The 23,851-nt window shown below is 35.3% G+C and overlaps 2 protein-coding genes, 1 long non-coding RNA gene and 1 other non-coding gene across 8 annotated transcripts; 1 reads left to right on the top strand and 3 right to left on the bottom strand.

Annotated features, from left to right (window-relative positions):
* The first annotated feature begins 489 nt into the window (after window positions 1–489).
* LOC125594930 lies at window positions 490–596 on the top strand. The gene has a single exon (XR_007330055.1). It is a non-coding gene; the product is annotated as a small nucleolar RNA R71 (small nucleolar RNA).
* Window positions 597–3,003: 2,407 nt separating this feature from the next.
* LOC106414047 (dipeptidyl aminopeptidase BI-like) lies at window positions 3,004–7,479 on the bottom strand. 5 transcript variants are annotated; one of them, XR_007330054.1, is made up of 6 exons: window positions 7,179–7,477; window positions 6,910–7,035; window positions 4,060–4,315; window positions 3,828–3,969; window positions 3,533–3,695; window positions 3,004–3,471 (listed from the first exon to the last, which is right to left on the bottom strand). XR_007330054.1 is itself a non-coding variant. In XM_013854768.3 (5 exons), exons 3-5 carry the CDS (start codon window positions 4,222–4,224, stop codon window positions 3,685–3,687), a joined length of 318 nt encoding a protein of 105 aa, XP_013710222.1. In that variant the 5' UTR covers window positions 4,225–4,315; window positions 6,910–7,035; window positions 7,179–7,467; the 3' UTR covers window positions 3,004–3,684. The 5 variants fall into 5 exon arrangements, 1 of the variants encoding a protein (XP_013710222.1); XR_007330053.1 differs by having other exon boundaries at window positions 3,006–3,465; window positions 4,060–4,324; window positions 7,179–7,479; XM_013854768.3 differs by having other exon boundaries at window positions 3,004–3,695; window positions 7,179–7,467.
* A 2,403-nt stretch (window positions 7,480–9,882) lies between these two features.
* On the bottom strand, window positions 9,883–11,223 carry LOC125594929. Its single transcript, XR_007330050.1, has 3 exons — window positions 11,194–11,223; window positions 10,235–10,362; window positions 9,883–10,124 (listed from the first exon to the last, which is right to left on the bottom strand). It is a non-coding gene; the product is annotated as an uncharacterized LOC125594929 (long non-coding RNA).
* Window positions 11,224–13,353: 2,130 nt separating this feature from the next.
* LOC125594927 (myosin-3-like) lies at window positions 13,354–14,949 on the bottom strand. Its single transcript, XM_048770921.1, has 5 exons — window positions 14,808–14,949; window positions 14,582–14,711; window positions 14,339–14,485; window positions 14,199–14,266; window positions 13,354–14,123 (listed from the first exon to the last, which is right to left on the bottom strand). The coding sequence occupies exons 1-5, from the start codon at window positions 14,850–14,852 to the stop codon at window positions 13,470–13,472; spliced, it is 1,044 nt and encodes a 347-aa protein (XP_048626878.1). The 5' UTR covers window positions 14,853–14,949; the 3' UTR covers window positions 13,354–13,469.
* Window positions 14,950–23,851: the final 8,902 nt, after the last annotated feature.

Genomic DNA, 23,851 nt, shown 5'->3' with positions numbered 1-23,851 from the left:
TGAGGCTGATAGCTGCCTTGCTGGTTGTTTCTAGGCGGATAACCACTCTGTTGGTTATTGGGATAGGATTTCTGTTGGTAGTTGTTGTACTGAAAGTTGGGCTCTTTTTTTGACCAGCTACCATTGTTGTTGATGAAACACAGCTCTTCCTGACCTTCCAAACCCTCAACCTCATGGACAACAGGTGGTGTCTCTTGGCTTGGGTTACCAACAAAGTGAAGCTGCTCTTAGGTGGCTTTATCAGCAATGAGGATGTTTATCTTATCATGTAGAGCTTTCAACTCCTTCCTCGTCTGCTTATCATCTGTTCGACTGCCTCTGTCGTGGTCTCCACTGTAGACTGCATCAATCTTTACCATGTTGTCAACCAGCTCCTCTGCATCTTCCTCAGTTCTCCCCAAGAAGAACCCATTGCTAGTTGTATCCAGTCTGGCTCTATACTTAAGAAGAGCACCACGGTAGAATGTGCTCAGCAAGCTCTCCTTAGAGAAACCATGGTGTGGGCATTGAGCTTGGTAGCCCTTGAATCTCTCCCAGGCTTCACTGAAGCCTTCCAAGTTCTTCTGTTGAAAGCTGGAAATCTCATTTCTCAGCTTAGCAGTTCTTGAAGTAGAGAAGAACTTCTCCAAGAATGCTTTCTTGCAGTCATCCCAAGTGGTGATAGAGTCGCTGGGTAGAGACTTCTCCCACTGACGTGCCTTATCCCCCAAAGAGAAAGTGAATAGCGTAAGCTTTAAGGCATCTTCGGACACACCATTGGTTTTTGACAACCCACAGTAGCTGTTGAACTTGTCCAAGTGATCAAATGGGTCCTCTAGAGCCAAGTCATGATACTTGTTGTTCTCGATCACGTTGAGGAGTCCTGATTTGATCTCAAAGTTGTTGGCTGCCACGGCGGGTGCTCGGATTCCCAATCTATGACCATGAATGTTGGGGCGGTCATAAGTGCCAATGGGTCGAGCTGGTCGCCGTGGTGGAACGTTGTTAGCTCCATTGGCGTTCGCATCATTTTGAGGTATGTCTCCTATATCAGTATCCAATCTCTACAAGTGAGCCTGTTGCTATTCTTCTCTTCTCTTTCTAGCACACTCTCTCTCTAAAGCTCTGATGTCTGCTGCTCTTGGAACTAGGTTTGATGGACCCCTGCTCCGCAAGTTCATAAACCTGTAGATGAAAGGGAGGTGAAGAAGGAGAATCAGTAACAAAAGAAAATAAAAATGACTTAGTCTCAAGTAAGTGACTAAATCTCAATGTTCAAATTTACTCAGAATTTGGCAACGGCGTCAATTTGATGTTAGGAGTTTTCAAGGCTCCTAAGACAAATGTTGTAGTATGAGTGAATGTCGAACCAGTTCTAAGGGATATCAAAGCACCGAGAATGCAAGTATTCACTTAATCTAAGTGCAACCGATGATTTAGATGTGTTTTAAACTACTACTAATACTAGAAAGCAATTACAGAATGATACTTTCTTGACTAAGGGAAAAGAGAACTCATGGGCATAGGGATTAGACCTTGGGTGATCAAGTATCGAACTAAGGATGGCAAATGATCAATCAAACTATCGACCTTAAGCCTAGACACAATTCTAAGCAAGCTCTATGTCTAGATGAATGCTCATTTGCTAACATATCTCAAACATCAAATGTCTTTGGTTGAATAATGTGAAAGCAATCATTACTAACCAGTCTATTAGCTTCTTAGCACCTTTAACAACAAATGTCTTTGGCAAAGTATACTAAAAACCTAGGAGAGTTGTCTCAGGCATTTCATCAAACACCTTTTGGATGGGAAATGCCTATTGATCAACTTTTGAATGGCCAACTCAGAAAATGCATTATGTATACTCTACTAGCAAGGAACAAGAACGATTTACACTAAAACATCCTAGAACTAACCTAATCACCCTTGATCTCTCTAACCCATGAATTCAAAAGGTGATTACTCACTAATCTCCATGATTCCTCTTAAACCCATATTGGATTTCAGATTAATCATGTAGAGAAATAGATAAGAAATCACAAGAACACAAGATGAAAGCAATCTGAATCTCCAGAAGTTTTACTAGTTGTTCTCCGTAAAAAGATCCCCCGCCTCCAATGGCTTACAAAAGTCCTTAACTTAGGTTTTTTGGCAATGTAAAACGTGCATAATGAAATGACCAAAAGACCCTTAGAAAAACATGAGTTCGACAGGCAAATAAACGCGGAGCGACCTCGGCATGTCGCTCCGACAAGTCGCTCCGGCCTTCGGGAGCGACCTCAGTGGGTCGCTCCGGGCTTCGTTTTGTGTCGTCTCGCCATGGAAACGTGAGCGACCTCGGAGCGTCGCTCTGGCAAGTCGCTCTGGGAGGGGTGTCTCGCGATAGAAACGCGAGCGACCTCTCTATGTCGCTCTGGCCAGGTCGCTCTGGGAGGGGTGTCTCGCGATAGAAACGCGAGCGACCTCTCTATGTCGCTCTGGCCAGGTCGCTCCGGAGTGTGTGTCACAGCGACTTCATGTAGTCGCTCCGGGAAGTCGCTCCAGGCAGTGCTCGTCCAAAGATCACTATAATCACCTCCCTTGAGCTCCAAATGCACCCAAATGTCTCCAGGAACTCCATGTGGTATTCCAATACCTAATAGAGACATATGTATGCAAAATGCAACCTAGACATGGCTAAATCCTAATCTATATGATGAAAATGCACATGAATAAATGGATAAAACAATGTGAATATGCAAGATATCAGTGTACATCCTGGAAACGACACGTGTCCAATTCTAAAATGATTAGCTTTGAGCCCACATGTTTCATTTTCTTCTTCAATACAACATAGACAAAGCATCCACAAAGTCGCCGCCAATGAACGGTTTCTTTTGCCGCGAATCTGCAATAAAGCTCTATCTGTTTGTTGTTAGGAGTCACCGTCATTATTTATTATTGATATATTATAGTTTTGTGAAGTTGGTGAATAGAACTAACTCATAATGAAGTTGAAAAACATTTTAAAATTCCCATTAACATAAAATTTTATTATAATTTTTTTCTTAATATATATCAATATTATTAAAATAAGAACACTTTTTGGGGATTTACCTTTTAGTTTTTAAATAAAGTTACAAGTAATGCTATTGACATTCAATAATTTATATAAATACTAATCAATGCTATAATTAAAACTAAAATGGCGCAACAGACAATTTCAAATATGTCCTAATCTAAGCGCTTCCTAGAATCCAAAAGAAGACAACAGGCTGGGAAGACACGCTCCATGCTAATTGAGGAGGATTGCGTCGAAAGCTCTAGCCTGACGACCACTCGGAGATGGCTCTTCAAGACTAACAAAGAACAAACACTTTCATGAGGCACGGGAGAAACCCTTATCAAGCGCAGGCGGTCAAACATCTCCCCAATCCGGCCACGCGCTATAAGAGAAGCTCAAACGGATAAGCGCTTGCTTTAACAGAGGTCCGAAGAAATACCCTGAAACTTCAAATATGAGGTGAGATACTGGAAGAGCTAAAACGATTCCTCAAAAACAGGCGAGTACCATGATAGGCAAGAGCTTAGCCCTTTAGATCTAAGGGAAAGGGAAGAATCTGTCCTCCAAAATGCCCAAATCACAAAGACGAGTCAGCTATCCACAAACAAAGAACTTCCATGCGTGCTGGTGCTTGAAACAAGGAAGATAGGTCCTCGGTATCATGCCAAACCTGTTGCAAATTTAGTACAAACTCATCTATGAAGTGTATAATGTCATAAGTGTCAAAGAACCAGTATTTAAAGTAATAAGAATACTTAAATAGCAAAATTCAAATAAAAACAGGTTCAGAAGTAAACCTTACCAGCCCATTGAAGATAACAAGTCAGTCCTTTTAGTGGTTCTCCTAATGATTTCAGAGCCTCCGAGTCGGTGACATTGACGGTATATATCTCAACACCTTTCGTGTCTTCTGCATAGGCCACCAATTTATGATCTGGACTAGCCTGAACACAGGATTAAGAAAATGAAACAGCATTGTTAACAAGGAGCAGTTTTTAAAATCTATTTCTAGCGAAGTTTCTCAGTCTTCTAACCTTGAAGGCACCAATACTGTAGTAGTCGTACTCCTGGGCCTTGATATTCTCATCCAATATGATATGCTCAGGAGGAGCTTCTGGACCAGTTGGCATAGTATCATACACAGAAGGCTCAGCTTTGTTGTCAGCGATCAAACGCCTACAGTGCTGAGCATATTCCATTCCTTGAAGGTTCTTCTTGTAGTAGTAGTAAGGACCCTTTCTTAGAGGTGCAGATATATCATCTTCCTTGATCCTCCCTCTTGCTTAGTCCCTGCAAAAACTTGTAAATAAATATATTATCAATTCAAAAACTATTAGAATAAATTATTTTCTGATTTTGAATTATGTAATAATTAATTAATTATTAAAAAATTATATACGATAGTCTTTTTGTAAATATCTTTTATTATGTAAAATAAACATAAAACATTCATATATACATAAAACTATATACATAGATTTATTATTTTTAAATTATTATGATGTAGAATATTTTCGGATAACATAATATAAAACCTTTTTAGATAATGATGAATAATGATGATTATCAAATTAATGAAATTCGTTTTTAATTTAGGGGCAATTATACATTAACAAATATAATCTAAATAATTATTAAGAGTAATGAAGATTTTAAATGCTCTGACTTTTAACGTTTGAACGAAAAATCAACATAACTATTTTTGAATTTTTTTGCCAGTTTCTATCTTAGGTGATAATATATATATATATATATATATATATATTAAAATAAAGTTTATTTAATATTACTAAACCAAATATAATATAAACATAAATATACAGTATTTTACTATTACTAAATTAAATATAATATAAACTTAACTATGATACTAAAAAGTTCTTAATTATTATCAAGATAATGATAAATTATTAGCTATATCACTAACGTTATTTATTAAAATTAATAATTATGCATAAAATATGACTAAACCTAAAATCATGGGCGCATTAAAAATCATATATATTAAAATTAAATTTATATATATATTAAAATTTATATTTATATATAACCAAAACTATTCATTTTTACCACCACTAAAAGAGGCATTTTCAAAAATAATTTCTTCATTAAGTGGCAAAAGAGTCTTATATCTTTGTACTCTATATATATAATAAATTATTATTTAAAAAAAATAAACAAATATTTTTTTAATATTTTCGAATTATACTTTTTCAAATTCAGACTTTTTTATAAAAAAAATTTTGAATTTTTTTTCGAATTTTTTTTTTTCAAAATTTCTTTTTGAAAATCAAAAATTATATTTGAAACTATTTTTTAAGTATAAATTTCACATTCCAAAATCTCTACCCCACCCCTCAACTTTAAACCCTAAGTCTAGATTAGTTAACCCTAGGTGTATAAGTGTCTTTTACCCTTCATTAAAAATGAGGGTAAAAGTAATTAGTATAAACATGAAAAGTGGTATTATGAATATGGTATTTGTGGCAATTTCTCTATAATAAATAACCAAAATTTTCTAAAACTAAGGACAACATGACAAACAAGCAAAATAACCTAAAACTATGGAGAGAATAACAAATCAGCAAAATCACATATCCCCTCTTTTGTAAGGGACATTGAATATTATTAGATTAATAAATTTATTGATATATTATAGTTCTCTAAAGTTGATCAACAGAAATCATAATAAAAATTTTCTTTTCAAAATTTCCACTAACGTAAAGTTTAACTATAAAGATATTTTGTAATATATAAATCTATCTATACTTAAAGCAGAATCTCGCCCATAGTTTTTTGAGTTATTTACCAAGGAATGCCATTGTCTTTTCATTTTTAAAAATTAAATGTCGCCAATAAATTTATTACCAGTCATAATCCATCGACAATTATACCTCATAGCCCAAATACGTGATTAAGCCTGATCAAAAATTATACCTCATAGCCCATTGCACCTATTCAAGCCCGAGCCCTATCTTTTTAAAATCAAAACAGAAATAATTGTTCAGCCCAATTTTGTTAATGTATAGAGACTCATCATTCATGAAATTAATATAGACACTACGTACCACTCTTGATAAAAACCATAGCACAAAGATTATTATCAAGTATTATGAATATAATACAAAAAAAAGAAAATTTCTATTTTTAATAGTATAGATGACACACACATATATATATATATATATATATATCAAAAAATATTAAAATAAATATATTCATAAAACAAGTTACTATGGTATATTTTGTATTTCTTAAAACAATATTTATTTAAAAATAGATTTATTTTTAAAACAATCAATAATCTAAATTTATATAAATGGTTTATATATTGTTTGGATACCATATCTATTCTAACTATATTTTTCAAATCATCCCCAAATTTTCGTAATGATTTAAAAAGATTAATTTACTCATAAATTTCGGCAGTAGAGGAAGGTATGCCTTTTAAGATCACAGGATTAAGCAAGTATTAATAATTGAAACAATATAATATTCCCTATGTGATTATCCGACTTTAAAGGTGGAAGGTACGATTTAGCTACAATCATGGTGCAAGTAAATGTATAACCAAATATAGAAAACGAATATACGTTTAAGCTACATTCACGGTTTAAAAAAATTTAATCTATAATTATATTTCGTGTATAATACTCACATAATATCTTTGGTTTCAAATTGGTAACTGAATTTACTACTATTAAATACTACTATTAACTAGAACCATGGAATTCGTCTTGGCTAATGAGAATGTAAGCAATCCTAAACTTTTCATTCACGTTTTTTTATTAGAATGTTATTATTCTAAATGATGTTAATATTCTAAATGTATTTGGAACATGTACAAGGGGCATAAAATTCATGCAAGCTGCAAAAAAACTTACATTGAGAGTAAAGGAAGCCTTCTTCCGGTTGGAGCATGGCATATCAAGTGACAAACCTTTGGAGTTTTGTCAGATGAATACCAAAACGAACGATTTCAGATTGATCTTTCTTTGACTGCCTCAGATCTGCTTCGATTTCATTAGGAGTACACATTAAACCCGATTTGAAACCACATGCAAAAGATAGCAAAAACCAAAAAAAATTGCTTTAACAAATATTTTGTGTTTAACCATATATCAAGGATGAAGAAAATAAGGAAATGATTTACCCTGGAGATGAAGCTGAATCAGATCGTCCATGACTCGATAACTCTCTACAATCGCCATTAAAGAGAATTTTTTTTTTTTTGAGTTTGCAAACTGATGTCTGAAAGAAGATTGTTTTCTTTTTTTGTTAACGATGTCGGTTGACATCAAAAGATAACGACTGGGGTTGGGCCAATTTTTATGTATGTGGTCTGATGTGGGCTTTGCATAATTTTTCTTTTTCAATTAATATGCTGGCCCAATTTAATTTTGTATACGTTAAATGTACCAAAAACAATTATATAGCTGGTGAGTATTTATTTTAAAATTTCCCAAACATTTGCTTAAAAAATGGTGAGTATTTATTTCTTTGTATTTAGAGTGGCCATTGTATTTATATATTTTTAAAATTGTATAGATATTGTTTACAATATATAAATACATGTGTGCTAATATATGACTTCTATTTATATTGTTTTATATACAAAATCTAGTGTACTATTATAGCAAAAACACTTTTTTGGTTTACCCTTCACTTTTCAAATAAAATTACAAGTTAAGCCATTAACAGTCTATAAAAATTAATCAAGGGTATAATTATAGACAAAAATGGCTCAACCATAATATCTACTTACCTTTTTTTATTATTTTTTGTCCTCAACTTTACAGACTCCTACTGACTCTGTGAACCACACTGGGAGATATTGATCCATGCGAACGACAAAAGACGTTTTTTCCTAGCACTGCGGGCTAAGCTATCCGTCTTCTTATTCTGCGTTCTTGAAACATAGATAATCTCTGCACGAATAAAACTCTTTTCAGACTGTATATATCTTCCAAATAACTTGCAAACGCTAGCCATTCTTCTGGTTCTGAAACCATCTTCACCAATTGAGAACAATCCGTTGCAAATGTAACCTGAAATTGTCGTACGTTTTTCATGCATTCCATTGCCCATAGTAAAGCTTCCATCTCTGCATGAAGAGGAGAGAGTGAAGCCCTAACATTTCTTGCTCCCATTAAACCCTCAAATCCTTTTAAGGTACTGTACCGTCCTTGACCTGAAAACTATCATTTTCTTTCCAGGAACCATCCGTAAAACACCTTCTTCCTGGAATTGACGGAAGAATCGTAGCCTCTATCTGTGAAGTCCTCCTTGAATCATTCAATATTTGTGCTTCAGCCCAGAGTTTCGATTCCGTTTCAGCCAGTTTAAGGGTATCCATAGGATCCACATCAATATTACTAAAGACTTTATTATTTCTTCCTTTCCAGGTATACCAAAGTATCTACTTACCTTTTCATGTTTTCATATATTTTACTAATATTGTTCTTCAAACATCTTTTTGATAAAAATCATGTGAGATCATTTTTAATTTTATATGTTAGGCTGATTGCTTTAATAAAGTTTTATAAACATTAATTGTATCATTTTATTGGTAAATTACAATAAAACGTATAAAAAGCCATTATATACTTTTTTTACTAGTAATGATTTTAGTTTAAAAAGTTATTGTAGGTTATAAAAATCTTTAGGTTTGTTTCATCAAAACCTGTCTGTTTAATTTAATGAAGATTTGGATTATAAATTTCTGAAAACAAAATTTGTCGAACGTAATATAGTAGTGTTATTTAAAAACAAATTTTTTAATGAGCGAATAAATATGCTAATTCATTTGATTCATAAAAATAGCTTGAAAATGCATAAATAAAATGGCATAATTAATAATATTTTCTTATACAAGTGAATTACTTTTACCATTATTTAATTTAATAAAATTTTGCAAATGTATTGTTAAGTCAAAGACTGAATTGGCTCGATAAAAAGAACTATAAATCAATCTTTATTCTTTTGAAGAACTTGTAAAAACTATTATAAATTTAGATGACTTTCTACAGTTGAGCAATATAAATAAGAAAATTCTAAATACAAAAATTTCAGTCTCTATTTTATTTATTTGATTAGGTTAACTATTGTTATATTAACTATCTTTTTTATTTTGATGTATATGCTATTTGTATGTTTTGACATACTTTTTGAGATAACTTTTATTAAAAAAAACTCATGTTACTTTTGGAAATATTTAGCATATATACCAATTAAGTTAGTTCTGTTTACTTTTTGTTTGTTTGTACTAGTTGATATTTTTAAGTTTATTTTAATAGATTTGTTTTTTGGAACTTTTAAAAAATTTAAAATATTAAACTATGATTGTGATTTGACAGATTTTGATATTTTTAATTATATGTGTATATTTTAAAAAGCATATAGCTCCTACCGTAAAAAGGTTTTGGACATAATTTTGTTTTTCTTGTTAAACTTTTTAGAGAAATTCCCTAAGATAGCATTTTTAAGTTTGTCACAAAAATAGCCTTCAATGAAGAAAATAACCAAAATAAGTTTTATTAAAGGGTAACCATAGGGTTAACTAATCAAGACTTAGGGTTTAGAGTTAAGGGGTGGAGTTTTAGGCATAGGGTTTCAAATTTTAAAAAATTAAAATTAAAATTAAAATTTTCAAAATAAAAACATGGATATTTTGGTCTTTTTTTTAGGGCTATTTTGTGACAAAAACTTAAAAAAAGCTATTTAAGAGAATTGTCCAACTTTTTTATGTCTAGTTTTTAATAAGTTTGTATATATATTAAAGTAACTTTTAGATAAAAAAAAATTACAATGATGATTTGACATATTTTGATATTTTAAAATTATATGTAGATCAATCATACATAAATATATTTTTATTCATATAATGAAAATACATAAAAATGAGAGGTTAATTAGTTAGGAATGCACTAGGTGATGAGGATTATCCTGAGATTTCATTTTGGGTATACAACAACAATATATACTGGAATGTTTTTCTTCACAGCCTCTTGTCATGTACCCTAATTTTCTACAGTTTTGTATACATTCTTGGCTGACCTTACAAGGTGGTCTCCTTATACCGGACATATACGGATTTTTCCTAATTGGGATGCAAAAAAATTAAATGATCAATCAATTATCAATTCTTAAGTAGAACAATAGTACACAGTTTTTTTTTTTGGGACAATTTAACTTTGAAAAAATGTTTACCTGAAGCCATTGGTAAAAGGATAAACGTAGATACCATCAATGAAAATAATAAAAGAGATGAAAACTTATTTGCTGCCATTTCTTGTGATTTAGAATATGCAACAACTATTTTTCTTCTTCTGGAAATCCTTCAATTATATAAACCAGTCAAAAGGTAAGAGATCCAAACGGAAAATTAGAATTAATGGCAACGACGTTTTTACAATATGCGGGACGGTATTAATGGACCCAACAGCAATGTTACCAATCACACACATTTAACAAATAGTTTTTTTTTGTTTGTTCGCATGTGATTAATAACGCACTTCGTTGGTGCCACTGTCACTTATGGTATGGTTTTCATCTTCGGTGCGTTTTTTTTCCCGTTATTTTAGTTAAATAGTTACTCTGAATAAAATCAATTTAATTAACTATATAATACTATATATTTAAGATCATAAAATGTAAATAAAACCAAAAATCAAACGAAAGTCAATGAAAGCTTTCTATTTTAAAAACTATTTTATGTAAAACTTCACTTGACTCACTTAACAAATGAATTACTCACAGATGAATCATTATTGTACTACATAAAATGCGTAAATTATAGTCATTTTTATTTTAGTTAAATTTAAAATTGTATCTTTAGCACTACACAAACAAGTTTAATTTCTAATTGTGTTATTATGTTTATTTTACATTACTTTTTTAATCAAAATTATAATTTAATTTATCAAAACCGAATTACGTTTTATAATAAAATCATACTAATTTTATATCAAAACCGCACTTCTTTTTTATTTATGAAAACTGCACTAATTTTTATCTAATCTGCATTTATCTCATAAACTGCATAAACCGTAGTTGAATCGTACCGCACTTAAATTTTACACCGCTTATATTATAAAAACCGCGGTTACCATTCAGACCCAACTTCTGTGTTTTCAACAAACAAGTTAGAAATTTAATTGTTTATTTACCTAATGTATTTAGAATATTGCGGTAGTTATGTATAGCTTATTGTGCTGTTCTTTATATATATATATATATATATATATATATATATATCTCATAGGTATTTACATGCGATGAGATTTCCATTAACATAAATTTTGACTGTGAAGTTGGTCAACAGAACTCATACTCAAAATTTACATTAACATAAAGTTTAACTATAAAGATTTTTTAACAATATTTATATATCAATACTATTAAAACAAGAACACTTTTTGGATTTATTCTTTACTTTTCAAAGAAAATTACAAGTTATGCCACTTACATTTAATTATTTATGTAAAAATTAATCAAAGATATAATTAATGGAAAAAAATGCATCCCCTCTCAACCATAATATCTACTTACCTTAATATGAAATCTTTATTATTTCACATATCCCCTCTTTTGTAAGAGCCATTAAATATGATTAGATTTATAAATTTATTAATAGATTATAATTCTGTAAAGTTGGTCACCAGAAATCATATGATTTCACATATCCCCTCTTTTGTAAGAGACATTAATTATTATTAGATTTATAAATTTTATTAATGCATTATAGCTCTGTGAAGTTGGTCAACAGAAATCATAATAAAGTTGAAAAACATTTAAAAAAAAAATAATTATAAAGATTTTTGTAATATATATCAACATACTATTATAACAAGAACATTTTTTTGGTTTACTCTTTATTTTTCAAATAAAATTACAAGTTATGCCATTAACAGTTAATTATATCTATAAAAATTAATCAAGGGTATAATTATAGACAAAAATGACTCAAACCATAACATCTACTTACCTTAATATGAAATTTGTATTATTTCACATATCCCCTCTTTTGTTAGAGATATTAATATATTATTAGCTTCTACAAAATCTTATATACTAAAAATATGTTCATCTCTCCTGGGTGTGTCACGTCATTAACTCGCGTCCCGTAAACAACACATGTCCAATTCTAAAAAAAGTTTTGCTGCTTTCGACTGAATATATATAGGCTATCTCGTTTTCATCGTTGGACTTTCTAAAAAGATTAGCTTTAAGCTCACATGTTTCATTTTCTTCTTCAATGCACCGTAAACAAAGCATCCAAAAAGTCGCTATTTTGCTGCGAACCTGCGATGAAGATCCAACTGTTTGTCGGGTCCGAATAATTTTCCATCAAGAATAGTTAGGAGTCACCGTCATTATTTATTACTCCCTCGTTTCGATTTAAATATCGTTGTAAGGAAAATTTTTCGTTTCAAAATAAGTGTCGTTTTAGAATTTCAATGCAAAATTTATTAATAAGATTCTCCACCTTATTTTTCTATATGTTGAAATATGGTTAGATGTATAGGTAATTGTGTTTTTATTTTGGAAATATACAAAATCATATGTTTTATTAATCTGTGTGCATAAACCTAGAACGACAACTAAAATGAAACGGATGGAGTATTGATATATTATAGTTCTGTGAAGTTAGTTCTGTTAACCCACTTCACATTAACATAAATTTAATTATATTTTTTTAGAAATTTAGAAATTTCTAAAACATTTAGAAATTTCCATTAACATAAATTTAATTATAATTTTTTTTCTTTATATATATCAAGATTATTAAAATAAGAACACTTTTTTGGGATTTACCTTTTAGTTTTCAAATAAAGTTACAAGTAATGCTATTGACATTTAATAATTTCTATAAATACTAATCAATGCTATAATTAAAAACAAAAAAGGCGCAACAAACAACTTCAAATATGTCCTAATCTAAACGCTTCCCAGAATCCAAATGATGACAACAGGCTGGGAAGACACGCTCCATGCTAATTGAGGAGGATTGCGTTGATATCTATAGCCATCTTCAAGACCAACAAAGAACAAACACTTTCATGAGGCACGAGAGAAACACTTATCAAGCGCAGGCGGTAAAACAGTTCCCCAATCCAGCCACGCGCGCTACAAGGGAAGCTCAAACGGATAAGCGCTTGCTCCAACATAGGTCCGAAGAAATACCCTGAAGCTTCGAATATGAGGTGAGATGACTATAGAAATACTTCTTATAGGATACTTCTTAAAAATATAGAAATATTATAAATATATGTTTAATATATAGTAGAATATTTACTGAATTTGGATGGAAATGAGAAACATGACTATTTTAAGTAACCATAGAGCCTTCTCACTTCTCAGCAACAAAACCAAAACCGCAGAATAACATCAAACGTGTAAAATAAAAAAGAGAGACGTGCGTCTCAAGGAAATAAAGAGACCATTAAAACCTGGTACTTTTCAACCTCCCCCACCACTTCATCTTCACTCTCTCCGCTGAACCACCACTTTCCCCACTCCCAAGTTTGCCAAGTATCAGTTTCGTTTCCCTTAATCTCCCTCCATAATCCTTCTTCCACGTGTCAAACATCTGTTTCAACCTTCTTAGCTCCCTCTCCGGATCCAAGTTCGCCTCCACCTGACCAGACTTCACTTCCATCAAGAACTTTGTGTCATCACCAAACACCTGAGCTCTCTGTCCGAACTCTTCTGCTAACCGGCTTATCACGCTTAAACCCACACCAACACTTCTTGTCCTCCCATGTGTCCTGAGATCACCGCCACTTCCTGATAACTCCGTTGCGTCGCTTGCGTTCACCGACGCATCAGAGTTTCTAGCCGAGTCCTCAACCTCTAGGCTTTTCTTTGCAATGGAAAGACTTGACTGCAATGATCTCATCTGCTTTTGCCAAATCTCTTCCATTGATTTCATCTTTGTTTCGTATTCAGACCACCTGTTGTCGTACTGCTGCAGTCTTTGTCGGAGAATGTCGTTCTCCTCTTCTTTCTCACGGAGAGCAGCTTCGCTTTTCAGAACCCTGCGCTGAAGTTCTGAAATTACTGATGCCTTCACCAGCACCTCGTCTGACTCATTTCTCTGCGTAAAGAATTTTAAGTCAAAACAATGTTCATTTTATAACCTTAAGTGAGATGCAAGAAAGTAATCTAGGACCTTGGTGCCTCCAGATTTTAGCCAACCAATATCCCCAGCACATCTTCTAACCAGCTCGCCACGAATTGCTGCGAGTAAATGAAACTTTTAACATCAAATACGTTTTGACATTTTACGTTTTAATCAAAACCATTTTTTACCTGACTGTATTACAACAGATGCATCAACTGTGGCTTTATACTGTCTCTTAGCAATCCTTCTCTTAACATGGCTTTGTATAGCAGAATAAGCTCTATGCCTCCGAAGTAACTCTGTGTATTCCTTTCTTACCTTTTCTCCACGAACAACTGAAACAACAGGAGGTATGAAGAAGCCGTAGCTCAAGTTAATCTGAAACAGTCTCTACTTATATTGAATTATTGAAATGAGACAAGGGGTTATACATGATTGAAGAACGGTAACTCTTCTTTTATGCTCTCTTAGACGACTCCGTGCTTGGTGCCCTCTAAAACAGCTTTGGAGACGTAAGATCCCATGAAGAGTGCGATTCCTTGTATCTTCAAGAACCCCAATCTGCATAGGTGAGGCAAAACCTTGCAGTTAGAGTTTCTAAATTTGTGGCTCCCTTCCAGAGAAAGTCAAGACATCAGAAGACTATCTATATAGTACCTGGCCAGTTCTGAAAAACAGTTTTGTGTAGCCGACTTGATACATCTCTGGCAAGATGTTGAACTGATGAAGAATTGCAACCGAAACACTAAGAGGATCTTTTGCTGCGATGCTCTCCAGCAGAAGGAAACCATACCTAAAGTGTGACACAAGGAAAACAACATGAATGCTTGACTATTACTCATGGTTCTAAAAATCGGTCTAGGCGGCAAATTGGTCCAAAACCAAAACGATTTCTTAAAATCTGATCTAAATGAATCTAAATCTGTAAAACTAAATAATAATGTTGGTACAAATCCATAAATTTGTCTAGTTTTTTTTTATTTTGTATATCTTGTTTTGATAATTCATCAAAAAAATTCTATAAAAATCTATAAGAACAGCGAGGAGAAATTAAACAAAACAACATCACTTCATATTTACAGTGTTAGTCTTGAATATTTAATTACTAATGTTGGATAATTCCAATTAACTTGAGGAGCAAGTTAACTCATTAAAGTGAAGTTTGATGGGTTAAGAAAAAAAAAAAACATATCGAGCTTAGGAATGTTTCCATATTATTATTAGGAAAAGATGTAGCTTCGTCCTTAGGAAAAAATGTAGCTTCTTCCTATATAAAGAGTTTTCATGGAGAGATGTTTCATCAAGAGAAACACATTGAAAGGTTTAGTTTTGAGAGAGTTTCTAAATCTAATAAGAAGAGAAGTTCTTATAATCTTTGTGTTTGTGCAACTTTAATTGGTATCAGAGCTCCAGGTTTCGAAGGTCGTTTACAAGAGGAGTTGTAACTTCGATCAAAACATGGGAGACGATTCTCAAGCACGTGATAAAGGTCTTGAGATGAAGAAGGACATACGATGTCCGATGCTAACATCGACCAACTACACCGTATGGTCGATGCGAATGAAAGTGATGCTTCGTTTATACGAAGTTTGGGATACGATTGATCCAGGGAGTAACGATGCAAAGAAGAACAATATGTCGATTGCTCTAATCTTTCAATCAGTCCCAGAGGCGCTAATACTTCAGATTGGAGAACATGACACATCGAAGAAGATTTGGGAAGCTATCAAATCCCGTAACCTAGGTGCTGATCGCGTGAGAGAAGCAAGGTTACAAACTTTGATGTCTGAGTTCGACAAACTGAAGATGACAGACACAGACACGGTGGATGACTACGCAGGAAAGCTTTCAGGCTTAGCATCGAAAGCAGACGCGTTAGGAGAGATAATGGAAGCATCAAAGCTGGTAAAGAAGTTTCTGAAGGGACTTCCAAGAACGAAGTTCATTCACATTGTAGCTTCGTTAGAACAAGTGTTGGATCTAAATTCAACGAGATTCGAAGACATTGTTGGGAGATTGAAGGCTTTCGAAGAACGCATCAAAGAAGAAACCCAAGATGAAGATCAATCGAAGCTAATGTTTGTAAAGAATGATGCACAAGGTCGTGGAAGCCATAGCAACTCGCGAGGAAGAGGCAGAGGTAGAGGTTATGGTGGAAGAGGAAGAGGACGAGGAAGGTCTAATGGTTCTGATGGTCATAACAAAGGAGGAGAAGCTTCAGACAAGACCAAGAAGGACTACTCTAAGGTTAGATGTTGGCGATGCGACAAGATGGGGCACTTCGTGTCACATTGTCCTACACGACCAAGAGAAGAAGCTAACCTAACGGAATCACAAGAAGTAGATGCATTATATATGCATGAAGTAGTATTCCTCAACGAAGAGAGAGTGTTTCCTAAGAGGTTTGATGAATGCGATGGAAATACGAGTATATGGTACCTTGACAATGGTGCAAGTAACCATATGACAGGCAAGAGAGAGTTCTTCTCAAACCTAGATGAGAGCATCAAAGGCAAAGTCAAATTCGGTGATGGATCAAACGTCGAAATTGTTGGGAAAGGTTCGATCACGTTCATCGAAAAAACAGGGGGAGAGAAGAGCACTCAAAGATATCTACTACATCCCAAGTCTTAAACACAATATTATAAGTCTTGGACAAGCAACCGAGATGGGTTGTGAGGTTAATATGAAAGAAGACTTACTGATGCTGAAAGATCCCCGTGGAAGGCTATTAGTACAAGTCACAAGGCAACCAAACCGATTGTACAAGACGCCAATGGAGGTTGAATATCCGAAGTGTCTTCAAATACAAGAAACTGATGTTACATGCACGGCTAGGACATATGAACTTTGGAGTCATGAAGAATATGGTAGACAAAGAGATGGTAGTAGGGATGCCTCAGGTGATACACGAGAAAGATGTGTGCAGCGCCTGCTTAGTTGGGAAGCAAACTCGGAAGTCTTTCCTGCCTAAAGCAAAGTATCGAGCATCACACGCATTGGAGTTGGTATATGGTGACTTGTGCGGTCCGATATCACCATCAACACCAGCAAACAACTCAAGATATATGTGGACGATGCCGCTAAGAGAGAAGAGTGAAGCGTTCGATCGGTTCAAAAAGTTCAAGAAGTACGTGGAGAATCAAACGAAGCTAAAACTCAAGACTTTTCTCACCGATAGAGGAGGAGAGTTCACATCTTCTGAGTCCATTCGTTTTTGTGAAGAAAACGATGTAACTAGACATCTCACCGCATCGTACACACTATCAACAAATGTAGACAAAGAACCAGGATCATTCAAGCTTCCTCATATTGATGTTACAGAAGAAGGAGATGGTGATGGGCATCAAGATCACCAACACCACGAAGAGCAAAACAATAATGAAGAAGAAGAAGTTGTAGACCCAGATGAACAAGAGCAAGTAGTAGAGAACAACGATGCAAACCAAGACCCGCATATAACATCAAGATATGGTCATAACATCAGAAAACCAAAGCGGTTCGATGATTACATCCTACTCGCTGAAGTTGAAAGTGGCAGACTCTTGCTCACCATCGATGGTGAACCAGAAAGTTAAATCGAAGCTGCAGTAATACAAGCTTGGATCGATGCAATGAAGGCAAAGATCAAATCTATCATCAAAAACAAGACCTGGAAGCTCGTCAAGAAGCCGGCAGGTGTGAAACCGATAGGTTTGAAGTGGATCTATAAGATCAAGAGGAATGCAGATGGAACGGTGATCAAATACAAAGCAAGGCTAGTTGCAAAAGGTTACGTGCAACAACAAGGCATAGACTTCGACGAAGTATTTGCACCAGATGCTCGGATAGAAACCATACGACTACTCTTGCCGTTAGCAGCAACTAATGGATGGGAGATCCATCACTTAGATGTGAAAACTGCGTTCCTGAATGGAGACATAAATGAGGATGTATACGTTACTCAACCAGAAGGCTTTGTGGAGAAAGGAAAGGAGGATCATGTGTACAAACTTAGCAAAGCACTATACGGTTTGCGTCAAGCTCCGAGAGCTTGGAACATCAAACTCGACCGTGTTCTCAAGGAGATGGAGTTCATGAAGTGCACCAAGGAACCTGTGGTATATAAAAAGAAATAGAAGGGGGAGCTTCTGATCATAGCTATCAGACCTCGAGATGCTTACATACTATCTTGGTATAGAAGTAACGCAAGGAGCTGATGGCATTCACATCAAACAAGAAGGATACGCGCAAGGTATACTTGTCAAGACGAAGATGGAGTCATGTAACTATACTCACGTTCTGATGCACACGAGTTTGAAAGTATCAAAGGCAGAGGAGGAGCCTGAGATTGATGCAACATCGTATCGAAGCACCATAGGATGCTTAAGAGAGAGTCATAGAGAAGCAGTGAAGCATCTATACTCACGTTCTGGTACAACATCGTATCGAAGAAGTGCGATGCACCTATTAACGGTCTATGGAAGTTCATCGGAGTTCACAAGATCAACATACCCGAGATTCGAGTTGGAATTAAGAGGGAGAATGTTGGATAATTCCAATTAACTTGAGGAGCAAGTTAACTCATTAAAGTGAAGTTTGATGGGTTAAGGAAAAAGGAAAACATATCGAGTTTAGGAATGTTTCCATATTATTATTAGGAAAAGATGTAGCTTCGCCCTTAGGAAAAAATGTAGCTTCTTCCTATATAAAGAGTTTTTATGGAGAGATGTTTCATCAAGAGAAACACATTGAAAGGTTTAGTTTTGAGAGAATTTCTAAATCTAATAAGAAGAGAAGTTCTTATAATCTTTGTGTTTGTGCAACTTTGACTAACTTCCCAACACTTGTTACCATGTAAGAATATTTTCACATACTGTCAGCAGATACAGGAATGCACATTTAATTTACAGCAGGAGGTACAAGATTTACCAGAAGTGTGTTCAAAATAAAACAAAATATCATTATAATCTTCTTCCTTGACAGTGGATGTTAAAAGTTCCGAGAGATGGTGTAGGAATAGAGATACATCAAGAAAAAAAACTCGTGGATGCAAAAGACCATGTTACTAAGTAAAGCATGAAAAGTTAGCAAAATGAGCTTCCAGTACTTGAGTCACACAAAGCTAGCATCCATTTCTACGTGTGCAGACATATTGCCACATGGATACTTTTAACTTTCAAATCCAGTTAGACCAGTTGAGGAAGAATTTCAAAGTTACTTATCTACTAGGAATCGCGTGAAGAGCATTGCAGTAAGAAGATATCAATAAAGCAGAATAACGCATACCTGAGTAAGCTGTCTGCTTTCATGATTTCCACGCAAAAGTGTGATATGGGCTGGATATCTACACAAATGAAATACAAGAGAACTATCAGCTTTTAAGCCCAAAGAAGCAATGTGTGTATACAGCTTAAAGAGCATTCTCAAAAGAAGTACGACATGAAGTGAAACAGGAAGCATGAACTTGTTAAAAAAATTCAAAAAGCATACCTAGCTTTAAGAAGCAGAAGAATGGTGAAAACTTCAAGACTGTTGTAACCTCTATCAACAAAATCTCCCTGATAAAGCAAATCAAAATTTATGTGTACAACATGATATTGATTGATGTGTCATATGCTCACAAAGACAAAGAGTGTATTACCATAAAATGTAATTAGTGTCGGGGACGTGACCTCCGGTCTGGAAAAGCTTCATGAGATCATGGAACTGGCCATGGATATCACCACAGACGGTGACGGGAGTGTTGACAGGTTGGACATTTGATTCCTCAATCAGAATCTCTTCACCTGTACCTGTTAAACAGTAAAAGCGTATATTGTGTGATTACCAAAATGTATACTAGTAAGAAGGCCATAATAACAGTATTTTACAAGCGCGTGGACATGTGTGCATCCGTTAGTGAATTAAAAGAAGTATACAATATCTCAATTAAAAGTTGAACTCATATCAATTAAAACTCTTCTTTGTAGAAGCATGAAGAAGATGAAGAAGAATAAGGGAAATACGTATTCGCAAAGAAGCTGAAGCTCGTGAGGGAAAAGGCGATCGACGATTATCGATCTCCGCTGTCTTCCCAGGCAGTAGAGATGGGTCCAGAGGAGGTTCTGGCGGATCATTCACCTCCGATCAAGCAAGCGAAGGAGTCATGGGTTTCTGTAGCACAACGGAAGCAAGTTCTGAAGAAATTTGAGTTCGAGATGTTGGAATCAGAGGGTAAGAAATCGATTGAAGTACCATCGGCAATCATCGAGAAGGGCAATTCATTATGGGAAGACTTTATTGTGGCGAGGTTTCTAGAAACAGCTTCTCATGTAGCAAAGGTTCACATGATAGTAAACAAGATCTGGGCGTTTGGGGAAAAGGATCAAGCTGGATGTCTATGAAATGGATGCTACTACGATGAGGATTCGAATCACTAATGAGAAGATAAGAGGCAAAGTTGTTAGGAGAGGGATGTGGAACATCGCTGGAGTTCCTATGATAGTATCAAACTGGTCACCGGAGGAGGATGCTTCGAAGGCGAGTCTCATCCCTCTCTGGGTTCATGTAACTGGAGTTCCAATGAGTATGTATTCGTGGGATGGATTGAGCTTTATCACAAGTGCAGCTGTAGTACCGGATCATTTGCAGCCAGAGACTCTAGCCTGTACGAATTTTGATATAGCGAAGGTGTTTGTGAAAGCAGATTTGAGTAAGGAGCTACATGAGAAGATAGACTACACCATTCAGGGAATAGTCACGACAGTTCACTTCACTTATCCTTGGCTGCCGCCGAAATGCACTAAGTGTGGATGATGGGGTCATTATGAGACGTTTTGTAAAGAAACCAAAAAAGAGGTTGAAGTGGAGAAGACTAGTCGAACAACACCGGAGAAGAGTTTGATTAATCAACAAGAGGTGGAAGTAAAAAAGAGTGCAGTAAATGTAGTGGAGATGGGGGAGAATAAGATTCTTGAGGAAAGTAGTCAGTTAGGTGAAAGAAGTGGGGAGCAGAATGTTGGTAAGAAAGAAATAAGGGAGCTGAAAGAAGGTCAAATAAATGAATGGGAAACAGTTTATGCGGAGAAGGCAGGTAAAAGTCCAAAATCACATGATCTGAAATATGGTCATGTAACGATTGCGTCTCCTTCAAGATTTGCAGCCTTGAGAAACTCAGATGAGAAAGGTGAGGAGGCTGAGGAGATTCAAGACAAAGAAGAAACCCAAGTAGTTGAGGAGGTTGAGACAGGATGCAGAGGATATTTGTCAAAGAAGGATTGAGGAGAGTATTGAAGGGAAAACAAAAGATAGTAGGAGAGGGGGAGAAAGACAAAATCTTCCTCGACAATCTAAGACAAATCATCAGGTGGTTCAAGGAAGGGGTACCAACAAAAATCTCTAATGGCGGGGTTTTTTTGTAACATGAGAGGCTTCAACAAAACAACTAAGCATGAAGTGGTTAGAAGCTGGGTGAGGAATCAAATTTTTTTATTTGGATGTCTGATTGAAACAAGAGTGAAGGAGAAGAAGGCTAATAAGATTGGGATTTTATGTCAAATTACGAGCATAATAAGTTGGGCAGATTATGGGTAGTTTGGCAGTCTTCTGTGAGGATCACACCGGTATATAAAAGTAATCAACTGATTACTTGTTCAGTTCTACTACCGGGTGAGGAGGAAGAGTTTCTGTGTTCTTTTGTTTATGCATTAAACACGGTGGAAGAGAGGAGAAGTTTATGGGAGGATATTATGAGTCATTATAAGGCTCCAATATTTGCGAGGAGAAAGTGGATTATCATGGGGGACTTCAACGAGATTTTAGCAGGAAGAGAAAATTCGGAGTTTGAGAATACATCGAGAGTTCCTACGGGTATGAGGGAGTTCCAAGAAGTAACAAGTTTCTGTAGGCTGACTGACATGGGATATTATGGACCGCTCTTCGCATGGTGTAATAAAAGAGAAGAGGGATTGATATGCAAGAAACTGGACAGAGTGTTAATAAATGAGGTATGGCGGCACAACTCAAAGGCGTACTGTGTTTTTGAATCATGGGGGGGGGGGGGGGGGGGTGTTCAGATCATTTGCGCTGTAGAATACAATTTAGACGGGAAGGGGAGAAGAAAAGAAAACCGTTCAAATTCACCAATGCCATTGCTAAGATGCCGGAATTCATGTCTCTAATTGAAGATTACTGGAAAGAGCAGGAGGTTTTGTTTCATTCAACGTCAGCAATGTTTCGGCTTACAAAGCGTCTTAAAGCTCTAAAGCAACCTTTAAGATCGCTGAGTAAGCTAAAACTTGGAGATCTACCGAGGAGAACGAGAGAAGCCTATCAGTTTCTATGTATTAAACAGTAGGGGACATTGGAAAATCCAAGTACTGAAAATATAAAGGAGGAAGTGAAGGCGTATGATCACTGGCAGAGACTAGCAGATTTAGAGGAGGAGTTCCTGAAACAGAAGTCAAAATTACATTGGTTGGATGTAGGAGATGGGAATAATAAAGCTTTTCACAATGCAGCAAAAGTAAGAGAGATCTGTAATACAATTTATGAGATTCAGTGTGTTGATGGGAGTATAGTGAAAACGGTGGAAGAGATTAAAAAAGAAGCTGGACGTTTCTTTGAGGATTTCATGACTACACAACCACAAGATTTTGAAGGAGTGACAGAGGCGAGGCTTCGAGAATTATTGGGTTTTGAGTGTAGTGATGCAGATAAGGATAACCTGATGAAGGAAGTAACTCAGGAGGAGATTAAAGCGGGTGGGTTATCAAAATGCCAGGGAGGGAGTAAGGCTCCAGGGCCTGATGGATTCACCACAGAGTTCTTTAAAGAGTCTTGGGCAGTAATAGGTAAGGATATTACAGTGGCAGTTCAATCCTTCTTCATCATGGGTTTCTTACCCAAAGGGCTCAACTCTACAATCTTAACATGATCCCAAAGAAGATAGAAGCAAAGGGGATGAAAGACTACAGGCCTTTATCCTGTTGCAATGTTTTATACAAGCTGATTTCGAAGATTTTGGCAAACAGGTTAAAAGAGTATACTTCCAAAGTGTATTTCTTGGAACCAATCAGCTTTTATAAAGGAGAGGTTATTCATGGAAAATGTGCTTCTAGCAACAGAAATAGTGAAGGATTATCATAAAGAGGAAATATCACCAAGATGTGCGATGATGATAGACATCTCCAAGCATTTGACTCGGTGCAGTGGCCTTTCCTCCTCACACTCTGAGAGCACTTGGTCTTCCTGACAGGTTTATTCACTGGATCTCTCTCTCTCTCTGCATAACAACAGCCTCATTTTCAGTTCAGGTGAATGGGGAGCTGGCTGGATATTTCCAAAGTAAAAGGGGCTTAAGGTAGGGTTGTATGAATGTACTGTCTAGAATTTTGGATGAAGCAGTGAAGAAAGGGAAGATAGGATACCATCCAAATGTTAAAAACATAGATTTAACACATCTATGTTTTGCAGATGACCTGATGGTATTACGGATGGGAGCAAAGGTCTATTGAGGAGATTTTAAAAGTCTTTGATACTGATAAGATACTGGGTTAAAAATCAGCTTGGAGGAAATATACACTGTGTTGCGCAGGAGTGTCAGCTCAAACAAACAGGAGGAATTTCTCAGTCATTCCTTTCGCAAAAGGAAAGCTTCCGGTTCGTTACCATGGCCTCCCCTGTTGACAAACAAAAACTGATGACAGTGTGGATATTGTCACTGATAGATGAAGATAAGA

This window comes from Brassica napus (genome assembly GCF_020379485.1).
Source record: "Brassica napus cultivar Da-Ae chromosome C6 unlocalized genomic scaffold, Da-Ae chrC06_Random_14, whole genome shotgun sequence".
Taxonomy (NCBI): domain Eukaryota; kingdom Viridiplantae; phylum Streptophyta; class Magnoliopsida; order Brassicales; family Brassicaceae; genus Brassica; species Brassica napus.
This window is presented reverse-complemented; position numbering and strand designations above follow the sequence as displayed.